Source organism: Anabrus simplex, chromosome X (assembly GCF_040414725.1).
Source record: "Anabrus simplex isolate iqAnaSimp1 chromosome X, ASM4041472v1, whole genome shotgun sequence".
Taxonomy (NCBI): domain Eukaryota; kingdom Metazoa; phylum Arthropoda; class Insecta; order Orthoptera; family Tettigoniidae; genus Anabrus; species Anabrus simplex.
In genome coordinates this window covers 217,049,015-217,064,767 of record NC_090279.1, presented here as the reverse complement: position 1 = coordinate 217,064,767, position 15,753 = coordinate 217,049,015, and the positions used below count along the sequence as shown (strand labels likewise).

Sequence of the window (15,753 nt, the reverse complement as noted above, 5' to 3'; positions counted from 1 at the left end):
AAGTATCTGCAAGTTTGCTGTAATTCATAGAAGGGGACAATGTTTTGCCACAAGGAAGTGTTTACCAGTGGACTGAACAGTTCAAAAGGGGTCGCACGAGCGTGAAGGATGAGGAAAGATCCGGGCGTCCATCTGCAGCCGTAAATGACGTCAATATTGAACAAGTACGTGATATGATCCTGAATAACAGAAGAGTGACTGTTCTATGAATTTCCGCTCCTGGTACACCCTCAGACCACGAAAAAGGGGATTACAAAACGCTGTTCTTCCTTGGTGCAAATAGAGAGTGGAGCCGGAACAGTGCAAGCTGTACTAATCTGATAACCCTGAAACCTACCACAGAGGTAGACAATGGTGTCATCTAGCAGCTGGTGAGCAAACAATGCCATAGTCAACCTAAAGACAATTAGAGCAAAACTGCACATAATTATTAACTTGCCCTCATATTTACAGCATACGTAGGCCTAAAAGTCATCTATTCACCATTTATTATTTTCTTTATTTTTTAAATTTAGAATTCCTGCCTTCCAACAAAGGTAGCCAGTAAGACCAGAAATACAATCATAAATTTGTTAAAGAACAGTGTAGATGTGTTACATGTGCAATTTATAGTTCTTTATGCCCAGAAGTCACTGGACAAAACAGGAGGCAATCACATATTGGACCCCACTTAATTTTTACGGCTACAAACGTGGTAAAAGGGGGTCTAATACGCAAGGAAACATGGTATCTAGCTACTTACAAACTAACACACAGGCATACCAGTACCACAACTTACACAGAACACACAGTTGACACTATCTCTCAGTACTGAGTCTCACAGCAGCTGGCCCCAGAGACTCAACTTCAGGCTACACAGCAACAATAACTCACACTCAACTTTTCACTCCAAGTAAACTCACACACTGTGAGTGTCTTATATAGTAAGACAGCCCTTCGAGACTTCAGACACTAGAAGCCCATGGAAGGCTCTTGGTTCAACAGTTCTCGTTGTTTCTGGTCATCGCTAGTGGCTACAGAGAGACACTAGAGGGAGCCTGTACTTAAGAAATGAATAGATCTACCTCAGATTTTGAAATAATTCTTTATTGTGATACAGAGAAATATCCATGAAATGATAAAGCAGTGAAATTCTGAAGTCCTGATAAGTTTGTCTATAACCAAATACAGTATAGACAATATAGGACACTCCCCAATTTACTCGTGTTAAAATGGGAAACAATCTGCAAGTGGCGCTTGTATGGCGTGACCTGGAAACTTGTGCCAAATTCAAATATCAATGGAAATTCATATACGGAAATGAATAAATAAATTAGATCTAGAAAGAAAGTATTGTTAAAATATTAACTTAAAATTTGCTGAACCAATTTAATAAATGAAAGAAGAATTATTTAGTAGGTTATTGTTTAAAGACTGAAATTAGACATAATTTAGATATGAAATGCACTGCTGCATTCCTGCTTGAATGTTTGTTAAATGTTTCTTTTTTCTCATTTAAAAATATTGCATTATTACATTAATACAATTATCGATAAATAGATCAGCACATTACTTGCTGTTACATTATGTTATCATACTGTTCTAACTAAATGTGTACACCCATATTTTCTTCTGTGCTTGACAATGCATTATGGCATTCCAAATGGGGTAACTTAGAACACACATATGCAAATGCATTTTCTTAAATTAAATTTTTGGGTTTATCTTCACAGTTTTCTGAGAGGGAACACCATACAGTTAGTCGGGATTGATATATGAGAGACTGCACATTTCCTAAATCAGATTTCATTAGAAGCAATGTACTGCCATCTAATCAGCAATTACTGTCCTCTGAAGGGTGCAATAACTCATTTGTCACAGCTAACTTGGGAGCAGAATTAGCGATTACATTATTCAAATTCAGAAAACACACTGTCTATATAATCAGGGATTTCTGAAGTTGCTGACATGCAAATGATCTTAAAGAGAGCTTATAGTTCTTGATATAAGCGTGATTTCTCTTCTTTCTAGTACACTTTCTTCCCCAAGTCACTTTTCTGATCACACATACTCGAACACCATAACACTACTGAAGTTTAACTGCTGTACTATAGAATAAAACAAGCATATTATACTTTAAACTATTTAACATATGAGTCGCATAGCTCAAAGTTTAACAAGTACTACAAACATATCTTTGTCACCGTAAGACACAATATCTACGTACACTCTTGTCACGAGAGAATTGGAGGAAAGACTGCGCAATCTTCTGCACTTCATAATTATTGCAGCCAAACACAGCACATATCTTTCCACTCATGTGGAGATATGAATGAATGACACATGATGCAATGATTTACTGTTCTTTAAGTTACTCCAGACACATAAATAAAACTAAAAACTTTACCATCTAATGCACATCCTCTTATGACAGGGCAAGTAACTCCACGTCACACTGCTAGACAGAACTCAAATTGCAGTCCTTCAAAATCCCGCAGACTGTCCTGTATTATTTCTATTGTATTTGCTATAGCTAAAGATACGACCATCATGTACTGGTGACAATTACGTGATGAAATACAGAAATCCTTTTAACTTCAACACTGGACTAATCCAACTCAGAGGATTCTTATTTAAGGACTTTCAGCTACTTATTACTCCTAGTAGTGTGTTGAGCAAATATTAAGGGAGGCAGTTTAAGGTTCTGCAAATGTTGCCTCAATAATGTTGGTAAAAATATTTCAACGTGAAACTCATCACAAAGTCATATACATACCATCTTCCAGCTTAAGAAAGCCATGGTTTGAGTCCTCATGGAGCTGCTGGTACTTCAGCATAACAAATTCACCACATTCATTGCACCGTTCGGTGCGGCTTCCACAGTAGTTCTCGTGCTCGGCAAGCTCGTTGGCCTCTGTCTCGATGTGGCAGAAGTTACAACACACGGCACGGTGTGAACAAGACGAACTCTGAAATGAGGGACGTTAGGAAAGTTGAAACTGGTGAAATAGTTTGCTATTTAGAAGTCTTTACGAGATGCTTTTTCACAAGAAAACAGATTATATAAAAGGCTCCACTGGGTATCTTGATCGCTGGAGACGATTATAATTTCTTAATATGTCTTATGGCGACGATGGGATAGGAAAGGGCTAGGAGTGGAAAGGAAGCTATAACTGCCTTAATTAAGGTAGAGCCCCAGCGTTTGTCTGGTGTGAAAACGGGAAACCACAGAAAACCATCTTCAGGACTGCCAAAAGTGGGGTTCGAACCCACTTGCTCGGTAGATGATTAACTCAGCTGAATGTCTGGAATAAGGATTTGGAGAGGTGGGATCTCAGAATAAGCAGAGAAATAAGCAAAACCCTAGTCTTGACAAGGAGAGTGATCACATTGATGGGAGAGGCACAGTTAGTGAATGAAAGTTGAAAGTACAGTGAAACCTTCCTTTACGGAGACTCCTCAAAATACAGAGATTTTTATGTCCCAACTGAAATTATAAATCAACTCTTCTTTACGAACACAGAGAGCTATTTCAGAATCTTAACCCAATCGCATCATTTGACGACCATAGCTCGTCATAGTTATTCGTGGCATATAAATCAAATGACGAGCTCTGCTCGCGGCGATGCACAGCTGTACATCAATCCATTTAGTTTAGTCACTAACCCACAGATGCCACCTGTATGCATTCTGAGCTGAAGTTTACACGTGTGGCTTCAGTTTTTTCCCTTTCACCAGGTTCTCACACAATTCCGGAATAAGAGATAAGAGAATCTTTTTTCATACTATTTCGCTCTTGTCAGTTGCCATCATGGTGTCAAGCAGATGTGCTGGTGATGATGAAGAAGGAATATGGAAGCTAATAGATAGTGTTTTAGAGAGTGATATTGAAGACAGTGATGTTTGTGACGACGAAATAGACTCTGAAGTCCTTAGTTCGAGTACTGTACTAGCGATGCATATAATAGTTCTGATGACACGGAAAGTGATGCAAATAACAACAGTGTGCCGAGTCTTTCGAAACGAGCTCGTACCTCGGCACAGACTAACTTGACTGACTGGAACTGGACAAGAAGTGACAATAAACCTGTTGTACATAAGTTTAGTGAATACAGTGGGGTTAGTGAAAAACTTATTGAAAAAGTTTGATATGCAGCCACTATCTGAACTCTCAGTTTTTGTGAATACATGAACACTTTGTTTGACAAAATATCTGTCGAGACAAATTCATATGCAGCAAAACAGTTGAGCAATCCTGACAGAAAAAAGTTGAAAGACGATGACAAATGGTTTGAGACTACACCCGACGAAATTAGGGCACATTCTGCGTTAGTTATACTAATGTCACAAGTGTGAAAGTCAAGAATACAGTTATACTGGAGTAAAAACAGGTGTATAAACACTCCTATTTTTCGTGAAACCATGAGCAGGGGAAGATGTATTATAATTTCACGTTTTTTACATTTTGTTGACGATGAACAAGTCAATAGTAGTGACAAACTAAGAAAGATTAGGCCTATAATACAACATTTCTGCTCCAAATTTTCAGAATTATATTTACCTTCACAAGACATTGCTCTAGATGAAAGTCTAATGAAATTCAGAGGCCGCCTTTCATATGTCCAGTATAATAGGTCTAAACGTTCTAGGTTTGGAATAAAAATTTACAAAATTTGTGAATCAAGTTCTGGCTACTGTCTGTCTTTCAAAATTTATGTAGGTGATGATGTAACGGATCCAAGTCTGCCAGCAAGTACAAACATTGTGCTCAACATGTGTTAACCCTTGTTAGGCCGAGGGGATACAGTGCTTTTAGATAACTGGTATTCTTCCCCAGATTTATTCAAAAGGCTACACGACAAGGAGATAAATGTAATTGGAACTGTTAGATAGAACCGAAAAGACATGCCTCGCGATATCAGTAGGACGAAACTAAAACTTGGAGAGTATGAGACGTGAGCTGCCAACAGTATGTTGTGTGTGAAGTGGAAAGATAACGAGGATGTTTGCTTTCTCACCACTAAACACAAATCAACTGACATGACAGGGATAGGCAAACTCAGACGAAAGAGAGGAAAAACCCCTAGGGAAGAAGTGCTAAAGCCCAAGTGTGACCTTGAATACCAGAAGGGGATGGGTGGTGTTGACCTTCAGGATCAGGTTACAGCTCTGTTCCCCATCACGCGATGCACAGTGAAAGGGTATAGGAAAATATTCTTTTACCTCCTAGATATGTGTATTTTCAATTCCTGCACTGTGTATCACAAGAACGCTGCTAACAGAAAGACGAGCTACACGGACTTCAGATCTAGCACTGCACAGCAGCTACTGGAGACTGTTCAGTTGCCGGAGTACTTAGTTCGAGGTCGACCTACAGCGAGCACCACTGCCACCAGATTACAAGCTTAATCATGGGCCCACTTTCCCATGCGTATTCCCCCTACAGAGGAGAAATCAAAAGTCACAAGAAGGTGTGTTGTGTGCTACAGCCGGGAAGTTGCTGGCAGTGCGTAGCTCTTCACTTAGAAGAATGTTTTGAGGTGTACCACACCCAGCAGACGTACTAAAATAGCGGCATTGGTAAGTTTATTACTTCGTTATCATGCATGCATTACTTCGTTATCATGCATGCAAATTTTCAGAAAACCGAGCTCGATAGCTGTAGTCGCTTAAGTGCGGCCAGTATCCAGTAATCGGGAGATAGTGGGTTCGAGTTCCACTGTCAGCAGCCCTGAAGATGGTTTTCTGTGGTTTCCCATTTTCACACCAGGCAAATGCCAGGGCTGTACCTTAATTAAGGCCACGGCTGCTTCCTTCCACTTCCTAGGCCTTTCCTATCCCATCGTCGCCATAAGACATATCTGTGTCGGTGCGACGTAAAGCAAGTAGCAAAAAAAAAAAAAAAAAAAAAAAAAATCAGAAAGGAATATTTACTGGTTGGTTTTGTATGATTTTCTAAATAATAGTGTGATGACGACAGCCGTAGAGCGGTATTTAAATGTGATTTCTTAGTGAATTCCTATGCTTAAAACCTGCTCTACCTCTTGACTAGGGACAGAACTGAAAGTTCAAGACCTAATACATTAAACAGTGTGTTACAAATATAGAAAAATGATTCTGAAAACTGTGCAGAAATGTATTCTGTTAACAAGACGATGATGAGGGATCTGTAGTAGGACTGTACCTGCCAAACCCTCGGTACTGTTAGCTGGAAGCAGGTGAATCAGTGGTGTGTGGTGAACACATTCATTACCCCAGCTGCAAAAATGTTTTTTAAATATAAGCAATGTTGTTATTTTTCTTGTAGCTTCTAGTGTGTGGTGCTGAACACTTCGAGTGCCAAGTATGAAAACTAAAATACCTTACCCAAGCCAGCTGGCCTGTCACCGTTAACTGCTGTGAATCTCGGGGAAGGGCCCAAAGTCCCGCCCCGATCCCAGGACAAGGAGGCTTCTTGTGCATGCATCAACCGAGCGACTATATTTCGCTGGGGTAGTTCCCTTTCGCGTCGGCAAAATAATTTGGCTCGCTGGAGAAAGCCGAACGGCGGTAGTGTGAGCGGATTGTCGAAACAGCTGTACTCTGCTTGACTTACATCTTAGCAGTTGTTTAACGTGATAAAAAGCGTTCTAAGGAATAATAAGAAAATATAAATACATATTTATTTGCCCCAGTACCACTGGGGTAGATGGAGTTCAGTGCACGTCATTGCCTGACTGATGGGTCTTAAGTCCAGTTACCACAATCAATTCGAGACATACTGTAAATTTATTTTTCTCTTAACTCTCTTGTAAGTTTGTTCTTCTTGAATACAAAGGCATCTAAATGTAAAGGTCTGACAATCAGAAAAGAAAAAACAAACCACAATTTATCAGATGTGTGGAAAAAAAATGCAGTGTAGTTGCCAAATAAGATTGGTCAAATTTTCTAACAGAATTTTGTAAAAAGAGACACATTAGTCCACGGTATTTGTTTTTTCAGGATGAATATACCTCACCTTTAAATAATAGTAATGTTATTGTTTCTATGTCCCACTCACTACTTCAGACGGTTTTTGGAGACACGGAGGTGCCGGAATTCTGTCCCATAGGAATTCTTTTACGTGCCACTAAATCTACAGACACAAGGCTGACATATTTAAAAAATTTCAAATAACACTGGACTGAGCCAGGATCAAACCTGCCAGGTTGGAGTCAGACGGCCAACTCCTGAGCTTGGCTCACTTTTAAAATATTAGTGAACAAATGGAATTGGAATCATAAAATACAGACCATGATGTTTCACTGTTAGATATTTAATACGAGCTCACATACAATATAAGCGTCTTCTTCTTCTCCTCCTCCTTTTTTCCCAAACCTTGCAGGCAGGGGGTTACAAGTGCAAACTTGTTGCACTTCTGAATTTGGCCCCATTTTATTTATTAATAGGAAAAACACCCGAAAGGGCATATACAATATGATTACATCAAATTTGAAATTATTCTTTGCTAATTTGCGTGATGCTTTTGGTCCTTTTTGAACATAACACAATATGGTATTTTTCGCAGCACTTTCCACAGAGCGAACATATGCAATTCCCGTCTGGTAGGTGGAATTTCTTATTGCTACATAACTTGTGGTGGTAGCCATGAATGGCTACTCTTGTGATTGTGTGTCTTTGTTCTTCGTTAGCGTTTGTCCATGATCTGTCTTGCATAGCATCGGTACTGTAAAATTCCAAGTCGATGTCCATTCGTTTAATTTGTCCAGCAGCTAGAAGTGCCTGGTAAGCGTCAGTAGATGGCAGGCTGAACTTATACCTGATATACTCTATGAAGAAGGTCTCTCTTGCTAATCCATAGGCAAGTCTCGATGGTGCATACTTCCCTATTCGCAGGCAGTGCTTTATGAATCTTGCTTTCACCTTTTCAATTCTCTCGAGGTTCTTGTACATTAGATTTTCCTATATAAGTTCTATGCCATTTGTTATTATTGGTGTTATTGCGGCATCGAAAAGAGTCATAGCTGTATTCAGCGATAAGCGATGAAGGTTTTTGAGTACACATATGTATTTAATAGCCGTTGTCCTTTCTTCCACATGGTAGCTGAATGATCGACCCGTTGTCTGCAGGGTGATGCCTAGGTATTTAAATTTATTAACCACTTCCATCTCTTCAGTGTTCAATAACAGCGTGTCCTTTGGTGATGCTGTTCCCCCTTTCCTGAATGTCATCTGCGCTGATTTCTTCATGTTTATCTCGAAACCATTCTCCAGTGCCCATTTAGCCAGGGCGTTTAATGTCATCTGTAATTCCTCTTTGTTGGGGCCCGCTATGACCATATCGTCGGCGTACATCAGGAGGGTCGTCTCCATTGTATTTCGAAGGATATTGGTGATGTTCGCAGTGGCTATATTAAACAGTGTTGGGCTAATGGGGTCACCTTGTAGTACACCATTTGTCTGCCTGATTTTGTTAGATGTTGTTATTGCATCATCTACTACAATGTCGTCGTATGCCAAGATGTCTTCTATTATTTTACTAATGTAGTGTGTCTTTCTAATCATGCCTTCGATGTTTTGTAGTAGTTGTTTTCTGTCTATAAGATCAAAAGCCTTCTTGTAATCAGTGAAGACTGTATAGTATTTTCCCTTGGGCATTCTTAGTGCTGATTCTATCTCGTCCAGAAGAAATTTTACAGCTTGCGTTGTGTTTCTACCCTTCCTGAACCCGAATTGGCATTCTGGTATTTTTGGGTCTACAAGTCTCCTCGTTAGTATTTTAGTATAGATTTTGAAGATGTTATTCTCCAGTGCTATTCCTCTGTATGAATTTGTGTCCTTTTCCGTCTAATTTCCTAGTCCTGGAGACTTTCTACCCTTATTTGTTTGCAAACAGATTTCACTTTCTCTACCCTAGGCCTACAGATACTTAGTTCACTACAGATCAGATAGTGGTCTGTATCATCGAAAAATCCACGAAAAACTCGTACATTCCTAACAGATTTCCTGAATTCAAAGTCTGTTAAGATATAGTCTATTATGGATCTGGTACCCATAGCCTCCCATGTGTAGCGGTGAATAGCCTTACGCTTGAAGAATGTATTCGTAACAGCTAAACCCATACTAGCACAGAAGTCCAGCAAAAACTTCCCATTCCCATTAGCTTCCATATCTTCCCCACATTTACCAATCACCCTTTCGTATCCTTCAGTTCTATTCCCAACTCTCGCACTGAAATCCCCCATTAGCACTATTCTATCCTTGCTGTTGACCCTGACCACGATCTCACTCAATGCTTCATAAAACTTGTCAACTTCATCCTCATCTGCACCCTCACATGGTGAATACACGACACAATTCTTGTCCTAATTCCTCCCACTGACAAATCTACCCACATCATTCGCTCATTTACGTGCCTAACAGAAACTATGTTGCGTGCAATGGTATTCCTGATAAAGAGCCCTACCCCAGACTCTGCCCTTCCCTTTCTAACACCCGTCAAGTACACTTTATAATCTCCTATCTCTTACTCATTATCTCCCCTTACCCGAATATCACTTACTTCTAGCACATCCAGATGCATCCTCTTTGCTGACTCAGCCAGTTCTACCTTCTTTCTTCCATAAGAACCATTAATATTGATAGCTCCTCATCGAATTCCATTTCGTTCGCCAATGAAAGAAACAGAGCGAAACAAATAGTTGTTGAATCCAAAAAGAAGTCATGGGAAGATTTTGGTAATAACCTGGAAAGGCTAGGTCAAGCAGCAGTGAAACCTTTCTGGACAGTAATAAAGAATCTTAGGAAGGGAGGGAAAAAGGAAATGAACAGTGTTTTGAGTAATTCAGGTGAACTCATAATAGATCCCAGGGAATCACTGGAGAGGTAGAGGGAATATTTTGAACATCTTCTCAATGTAAAAGGAAATCATCATGGTGGTGATACAAACAGCCAAGCTCATGGGGAGGAGGAAAACGATGTTGGTGAAATTATGCTTGAGGAAGTGGAAAGGATGGTAAATAAACTCCATTGTCATAAGGCAGCAGGAATAGATGAAATTAGACCTGAAATGGTGAAGTACAATGGGAAGGCAGGGATGAAATGGCTTCATAGAGTAGTAAAATTAGCGTGGAGTGTTGGTAAGGTACCTTCAGATTGGACAAAAGCAGTAATTGCACCTATCTATAAGCATGGGAACAGGAAGGATTGCAACAACTATCGAGGTATCTCATTGATTAGTATACCAGGCAAAGTATTCACTGGCATGCTGGGTGCGATCAGTCGTTGAGAGGAAGTTGGATGAAAACCAGTGTGGTTTCAGACAACAGAGAGGCTGTCAGGATCAGATTTTCAGTATGCGCCAGGTAATTGAAAAATGCTACGAGAGGAATAGGCAGTTGTGTTTATGTTTCGTAGATCTAGAGAAAGCATATGACAGGGTACCGAGGGAAAAGATGTTCGCCATACTGGGGGACTATGGAATTAAAGGTAGATTATTAAAATCAATCAAAGGTATTTATGTTGACAATTGAGCTTCAGTGAGAATTGATGGTAGAATGAGTTCTTGGTTCAGGGTACTTACAGGAGTTAGACAAGGCTGTAATCTTTCACCTTTGCTGTTTGTAGTTTACATGGATCATCTGCTGAAAGGTATAAAATGGCAGGGAGGGATTCACTTAGGTGGAAATGTAGTAAGCAGTTTGGCCTATGCTGACGGCTTTGTTTTAATGGCAGACTGTGCCGAAAGCCTGCAGTCTCATATCTTGGAACTTGAAAATAGGTGCAATGAGTATGGTATGAAAATTAGCCTCTCGAAGACTAAATTGATGACAGTAGGTAAGAAATTCAACAGAATCGAATGTCAGATTGGTGATACAAAGCTAGAACAGGTCGATAATTTCAAGTATTTAGGTTGTGTGTTCTCCCAGGATGGTAATATAGTAAGAGAGATTGAATCAAGGTGTAGTAAAGCAAACGCAGTGAGCTCGCAGTTGCGATCAGCAGTATTCTGTAAGAAGGAAGTCAGCTCCCAGACGAAACTATCTTTACATCGGTCTGTTTTCAGACCAACTTTGCTGTACGGGAGCGAAAGCTGGGTGGACTCAGGATATCTTATTCACAAGTTAGAAGTAACAGACATGAAAGTAGCGAGAATGATTGCTGGTACAAACAGGTGGGAACAATGGCAGGAGGGTACTCAGAATGAGGAGATAAAGGCTAATTTAGGAATGAACCTGATGGATGAAGCTGTACGCATAAACCAGCTTCGGTGGTGGGGTCATGTGAGGCGAATGGAGGAGGATAGGTTACCTAGGAGAATAATGGACTCTGTTATGGAGGGTAAGAGAAGTAGAGGGAGGCCAAGACGACGATGGTTAGACTCGGTTTCTAACGATTTAAAGATAAGAGGTGTAGAACTAAATGAGGCCACAACACTAGTTGCAAATCGAGGATTGTGGCGACGTTTAGTAAATTCACAGAGGCTTGCAGACTGAACGCTGAAAGGCATAACAGTCTATAATGATAATGTATGTATGTTTCCCCTCTACCTTTGTATAGCATTTTAATCTTCGCAGTTCTCCAGCTTTCCGGTATTGTCCCTGATTTGCAGGCATTTGTTGAAGAGATTGCTCCATAAAGGAAGTAGTGTTTCCAATGAGTCTTTTAAGATTTCCATGCAAATATTATCTGGCCCAGGGGCTTTCCTACTTTTCGCTTTAGTGATGACGTCTGTGATCTCTTCTGGTGTTATCGGTGGATTTTGAGTCCGTTCCTCAGTTATGCTTCTGCACACAGCTACATTAATGTTCTGTTGATTTAGTATTTTCTTGAAGTGTTCTTCCCATTCTTTCATCGGTATAACTGTGGCTTGTGTTACATTTCGTTTCCTCAGAGCAATGAACGGGTCTTTCTTTGCTGCTTCTGCGATTCTATTCGCTTCTTCTTCTTCCATGAATGCAGTTTTCGTTTCCTTCAAAAGTTGCTTGTAATTTCTCCTCTTAGTTGCATAGGTTTAAAGATCATCTCTTCCTGTCGTTTTGGCTACGTATAACGCTTCTAGTGTTTCTGTACGCATTTTGTACATTTTTCATTAAACCAGGGCTGAGCTCTACGCTGTCTTGGTGGAATAAGAGCTTGTTGAAGTATGTTATTGATTAGTTCTAATGCTCCAGTTGTGTTGCCCTCATCTATGAGCTGCACTGAAGTTTCTATTTGCGTCTCGTTTTGTTTGAGGATATTTATATCAATCTTTCTTGATGGTCTGTCGTTGGTGGTCTTAGTAATTTATTTTGTCTGCATATTTTCTATTTCAAATGTAGTTTCAATGGGAATATGTTTTCTGATTGGTGCTGCCAGATTGGTGGACCAGATTTTGGATATATTTTCCACTATAAAATACTAAATCAATTGAACTGGTGCCGTTGTGTGCGAAGTATGTTTTGAGTTCTGGGTCATTTACAAGTTTGAAGCCTTCCTCGCTGAGTGTTTCCAGAATCAGTTCAGTCTTGTTACTGATTTTATCTATTCTGCAGTTAAGATCTCCTGCTAAAAGAACTGGCTCATCATGTTTCACCTCCGTCAATGCTTTCATTAGATGTTCTATTGCATCTTCCGTTGTCCAGTGTGGAGGCATGTACAGTCCTACTGTTGTGAGAAGTGTTGTTCTTGTAATTAGCAAATTGTCTTCTTTCGTGGCACTGGTTATCTTTCCAACAGTCAGTTTGAAGAAACATGAAACACCTCCCTCCAGCCTACCATCGGTAGACTTTGCGAATGAATGTGTACTGTAAAATCCTTGGATGTGTACTGGTTCTAAGAGGAAAGTCTCTGTTGCAATTATAATATCTATGTTTACAAGTGTTTCGTGGGGAATATGTATCAAGGCATTTCTCGCACCTTCCGTGTTCCATAGCAGTAGTTTTAGCTGTGTAGTTTTATTAGTGTTGGGGTGGAAATTCCCATTAATTTCTTCCTTGGCTTCGCTTGAAGCGAAATCTTCGGAATTTTATATCCTTTGGCCAGAAGTCTGCACTATATACAAGATCCATCTATTTGTATGGTATCCCTACCTTGAAGGATTTCCTGTTGCCAACCGTTCTGAGTTCTTCACATTCTGTCTCTCCTTCTATTTTGTTTTTCTCTAGATATTTCTTTATTGATTCTGTTGAAGTTCCCTTGCTTGCTCTACCAATAAATAGCCAGACTTTTTGTTCCGCAGCCCTTAGCTCGTAGCTATCATCCGGTTTAGTTCCTGTGGATTCATCTGCTTTCCATTTCTGTCTCCTTCGCATCTCGGCCCTTTCTTCTACAGTGTCCAAGTCATTCTTCCGTTGTGTAGAGATGTCCTGTATCAGTTCACTTTGATTCATATCATCTTCTTTGTCTTGATCATTGGGTAATTTAACGATGTCTCTTCTCTCTTTGTCTCTGCTTTCACCATTTTGATTTTCTACATTTGGACTATGTTCGGCATTTCTAGTCGGTTCTTCATTCTCCACCCTATTTGGTATGTTTGGTGCTTTTTGTCTTGCAGTTACTCTTAGGAGGCATTGGTCAAATTCTGTCTTTATTGCTATTTGGATCTCTTCTCTCATTATTACTCCAATATTTGCGATCATGTTGTTCATTACGTCTTGGAATTTTTGCGTGAGTTTCGTCATTATTGATTGTTCTATATCTTTCCTTTTTATGGTGCGTGGTTTGCAATCCACACAAATCAATGTGAGCTTGCAATGCTCCCTCTGCATGATGTTGAATTCCCCTCTCGTTAGTCCACTACATTCAAGGTGTTGCCATCCATCGCATTCTTCGCATTCTATTGATTCTTCATTGGAGCGAACTTCCTTCGCACAGGTGGCGCAGTTTACCACTTTCTCCATGTCGACACTCTGGCCAGTTGCCTGGTCGCATGGTATATCTGTGTATCTATGTACTCTGGGTCCCAAAATGGCGGATCTTTTTGTATGTTCAGTGAATGATTGTTTTGTTTTAAGTCTTAAGATATTTCTACGTAGTATTCCTTACCACTTCAATTTTCTATTGACTCACTGCACTAAACTTTACAATCACTATCACTTTATAATACTATCTCTACACTTGGTATATTGATTTGTCACTTTGGTATTAGGGCACTTCGATCGTCTTTCCTTCGATCTGGTAGGCCGTGATTTCAAATAGTAAACCGTCACTATCGATATACTTGTTCAAATCAACAATGGCTCACACAGATTTTTAAATTGGTTTTCTGTGATGTAAGGATATTCGCACTAAGTCGTACACACTTATCACGAATAAATAAAATAATGCCTTAAATTAATTTATCCCCGTATCTACAAAACTGAACACTTGAATAAGGAGTAACTCCCTTGTAATTTCCAAATTAATCACAGATCACATTAAATTTTAGGACATTGAGTACGTCAGCATCACATGCACCAATCACAGATTTCACACTGCTCTTGCACATTTATATTTATATTCCCAGATTATACACTGACTGACAGAGCAAATGCAACACCAAGAAGGAGTGGTCAGAACGTTATGCCAATTGCAGGGTAGACTGACGTCACTGAGGTATGCTCATGATGTGAAATGCGCCGCTGTGCTGCGCACGTAGCGAACGATAAACGGGACAAGGCGTTGGCGAATGGCCCACTTCGTACCGTGATTTCTCAGCCGACAGTCATTGTAGAATGTGTTGTCGTGTGCCACAGGACACGTGTATAGCTAAGAATGCCAGGCCGCCGTCAACGGAGGCATTTCCAGCAGACAGACGACTTTACGAGGGGTATGGTGATCGGGCTGAGAAGGGCAGGTTGGTCGCTTCGTCAAATCGCAGCCGATACCCATAGGGATGTGTCCACGGTGCAGCGCCTGTGGCGAAGATGGTTGGCGCAGGGACATGTGGCACGTGCGAGGGGTCCAGGCGCAGCCCGAGTGACATCAGCACGCGAGGATCGGCGCATCCGCCGCCCAGCAGTGGCAGCCCCGCACGCCACGTCAACCGCCATTCTTCAGCATGTGCAAGACACCCTGGCTGTTCCAATATCGACCAGAACAATTTCCCGTCGATTGGTTGAAGGAGGCCTGCACTCCCGGCGTCCGCTCAGAAGACTACCATTGACTCCACAGCATAGACGTGCACGCCTGGCATGGTGCCGGGCTAGAGCGACTTGGATGAGGGAATGGCGGAACGTCGTGTTCTCCGATGAGTCACGCTTCTGTTCTGTCAGTGATAGTCACCGCAGACGAGTGTGGCGTCGGCGTGGAGAAAGGTCAAATCCGGCAGTAACTGTGGAGCGCCCTACCGCTAGACAACGCGGCATCATGGTTTGGGGCGCTATTGCGTATGATTCCACATCACCTCTAGTGCGTATTCAAGGCACGTTAAATGCCCACCGCTACGTGCAGCATGTGCTGCGGCCGGTGGCACTCCCGTACCTTCAGGGGCTGCCCAATGCTCTGTTTCAGCAGGATAATGCCCGCCCACACACTGCTCGCATCTCCCAACAGGCTCTACGAGGTGTACAGATGCTTCCGTGGCCAGCGTACTCTCCGGATCTCTCACCAATCGAACACGTGTGGGATCTCATTGGACGCCGTTTGCAAACTCTGCCCCAGCCTCGTACGGACGACCAACTGTGGCAAATGGTTGACAGAGAATGGAGAACCATCCCTCAGGACACCATCCGCACTCTTATTGACTCTGTACCTCGACGTGTTTCTGCGTGCATCGCCGCTCAGGGTGGTCCTATATCCTACCGAGTCAATGCCGTGCGCATTGTGTAACCTGCA

General features: G+C 41.2%; 1 protein-coding gene across 1 annotated transcript in view; it reads right to left on the bottom strand.

Annotated features, from left to right (window-relative positions):
* The window catches only part of LOC136885895 (XIAP-associated factor 1), a 48,416-nt gene that overhangs the window by 27,872 nt on the left and 4,791 nt on the right, over positions 1-15,753 (bottom strand). Inside the window, exon 3 of the mRNA XM_067158585.2 lies at positions 2,756-2,948. Coding sequence (XP_067014686.1) covers positions 2,756-2,948 — 193 coding nt within the window. The remainder of the gene's footprint in view (positions 1-2,755; positions 2,949-15,753) is intronic.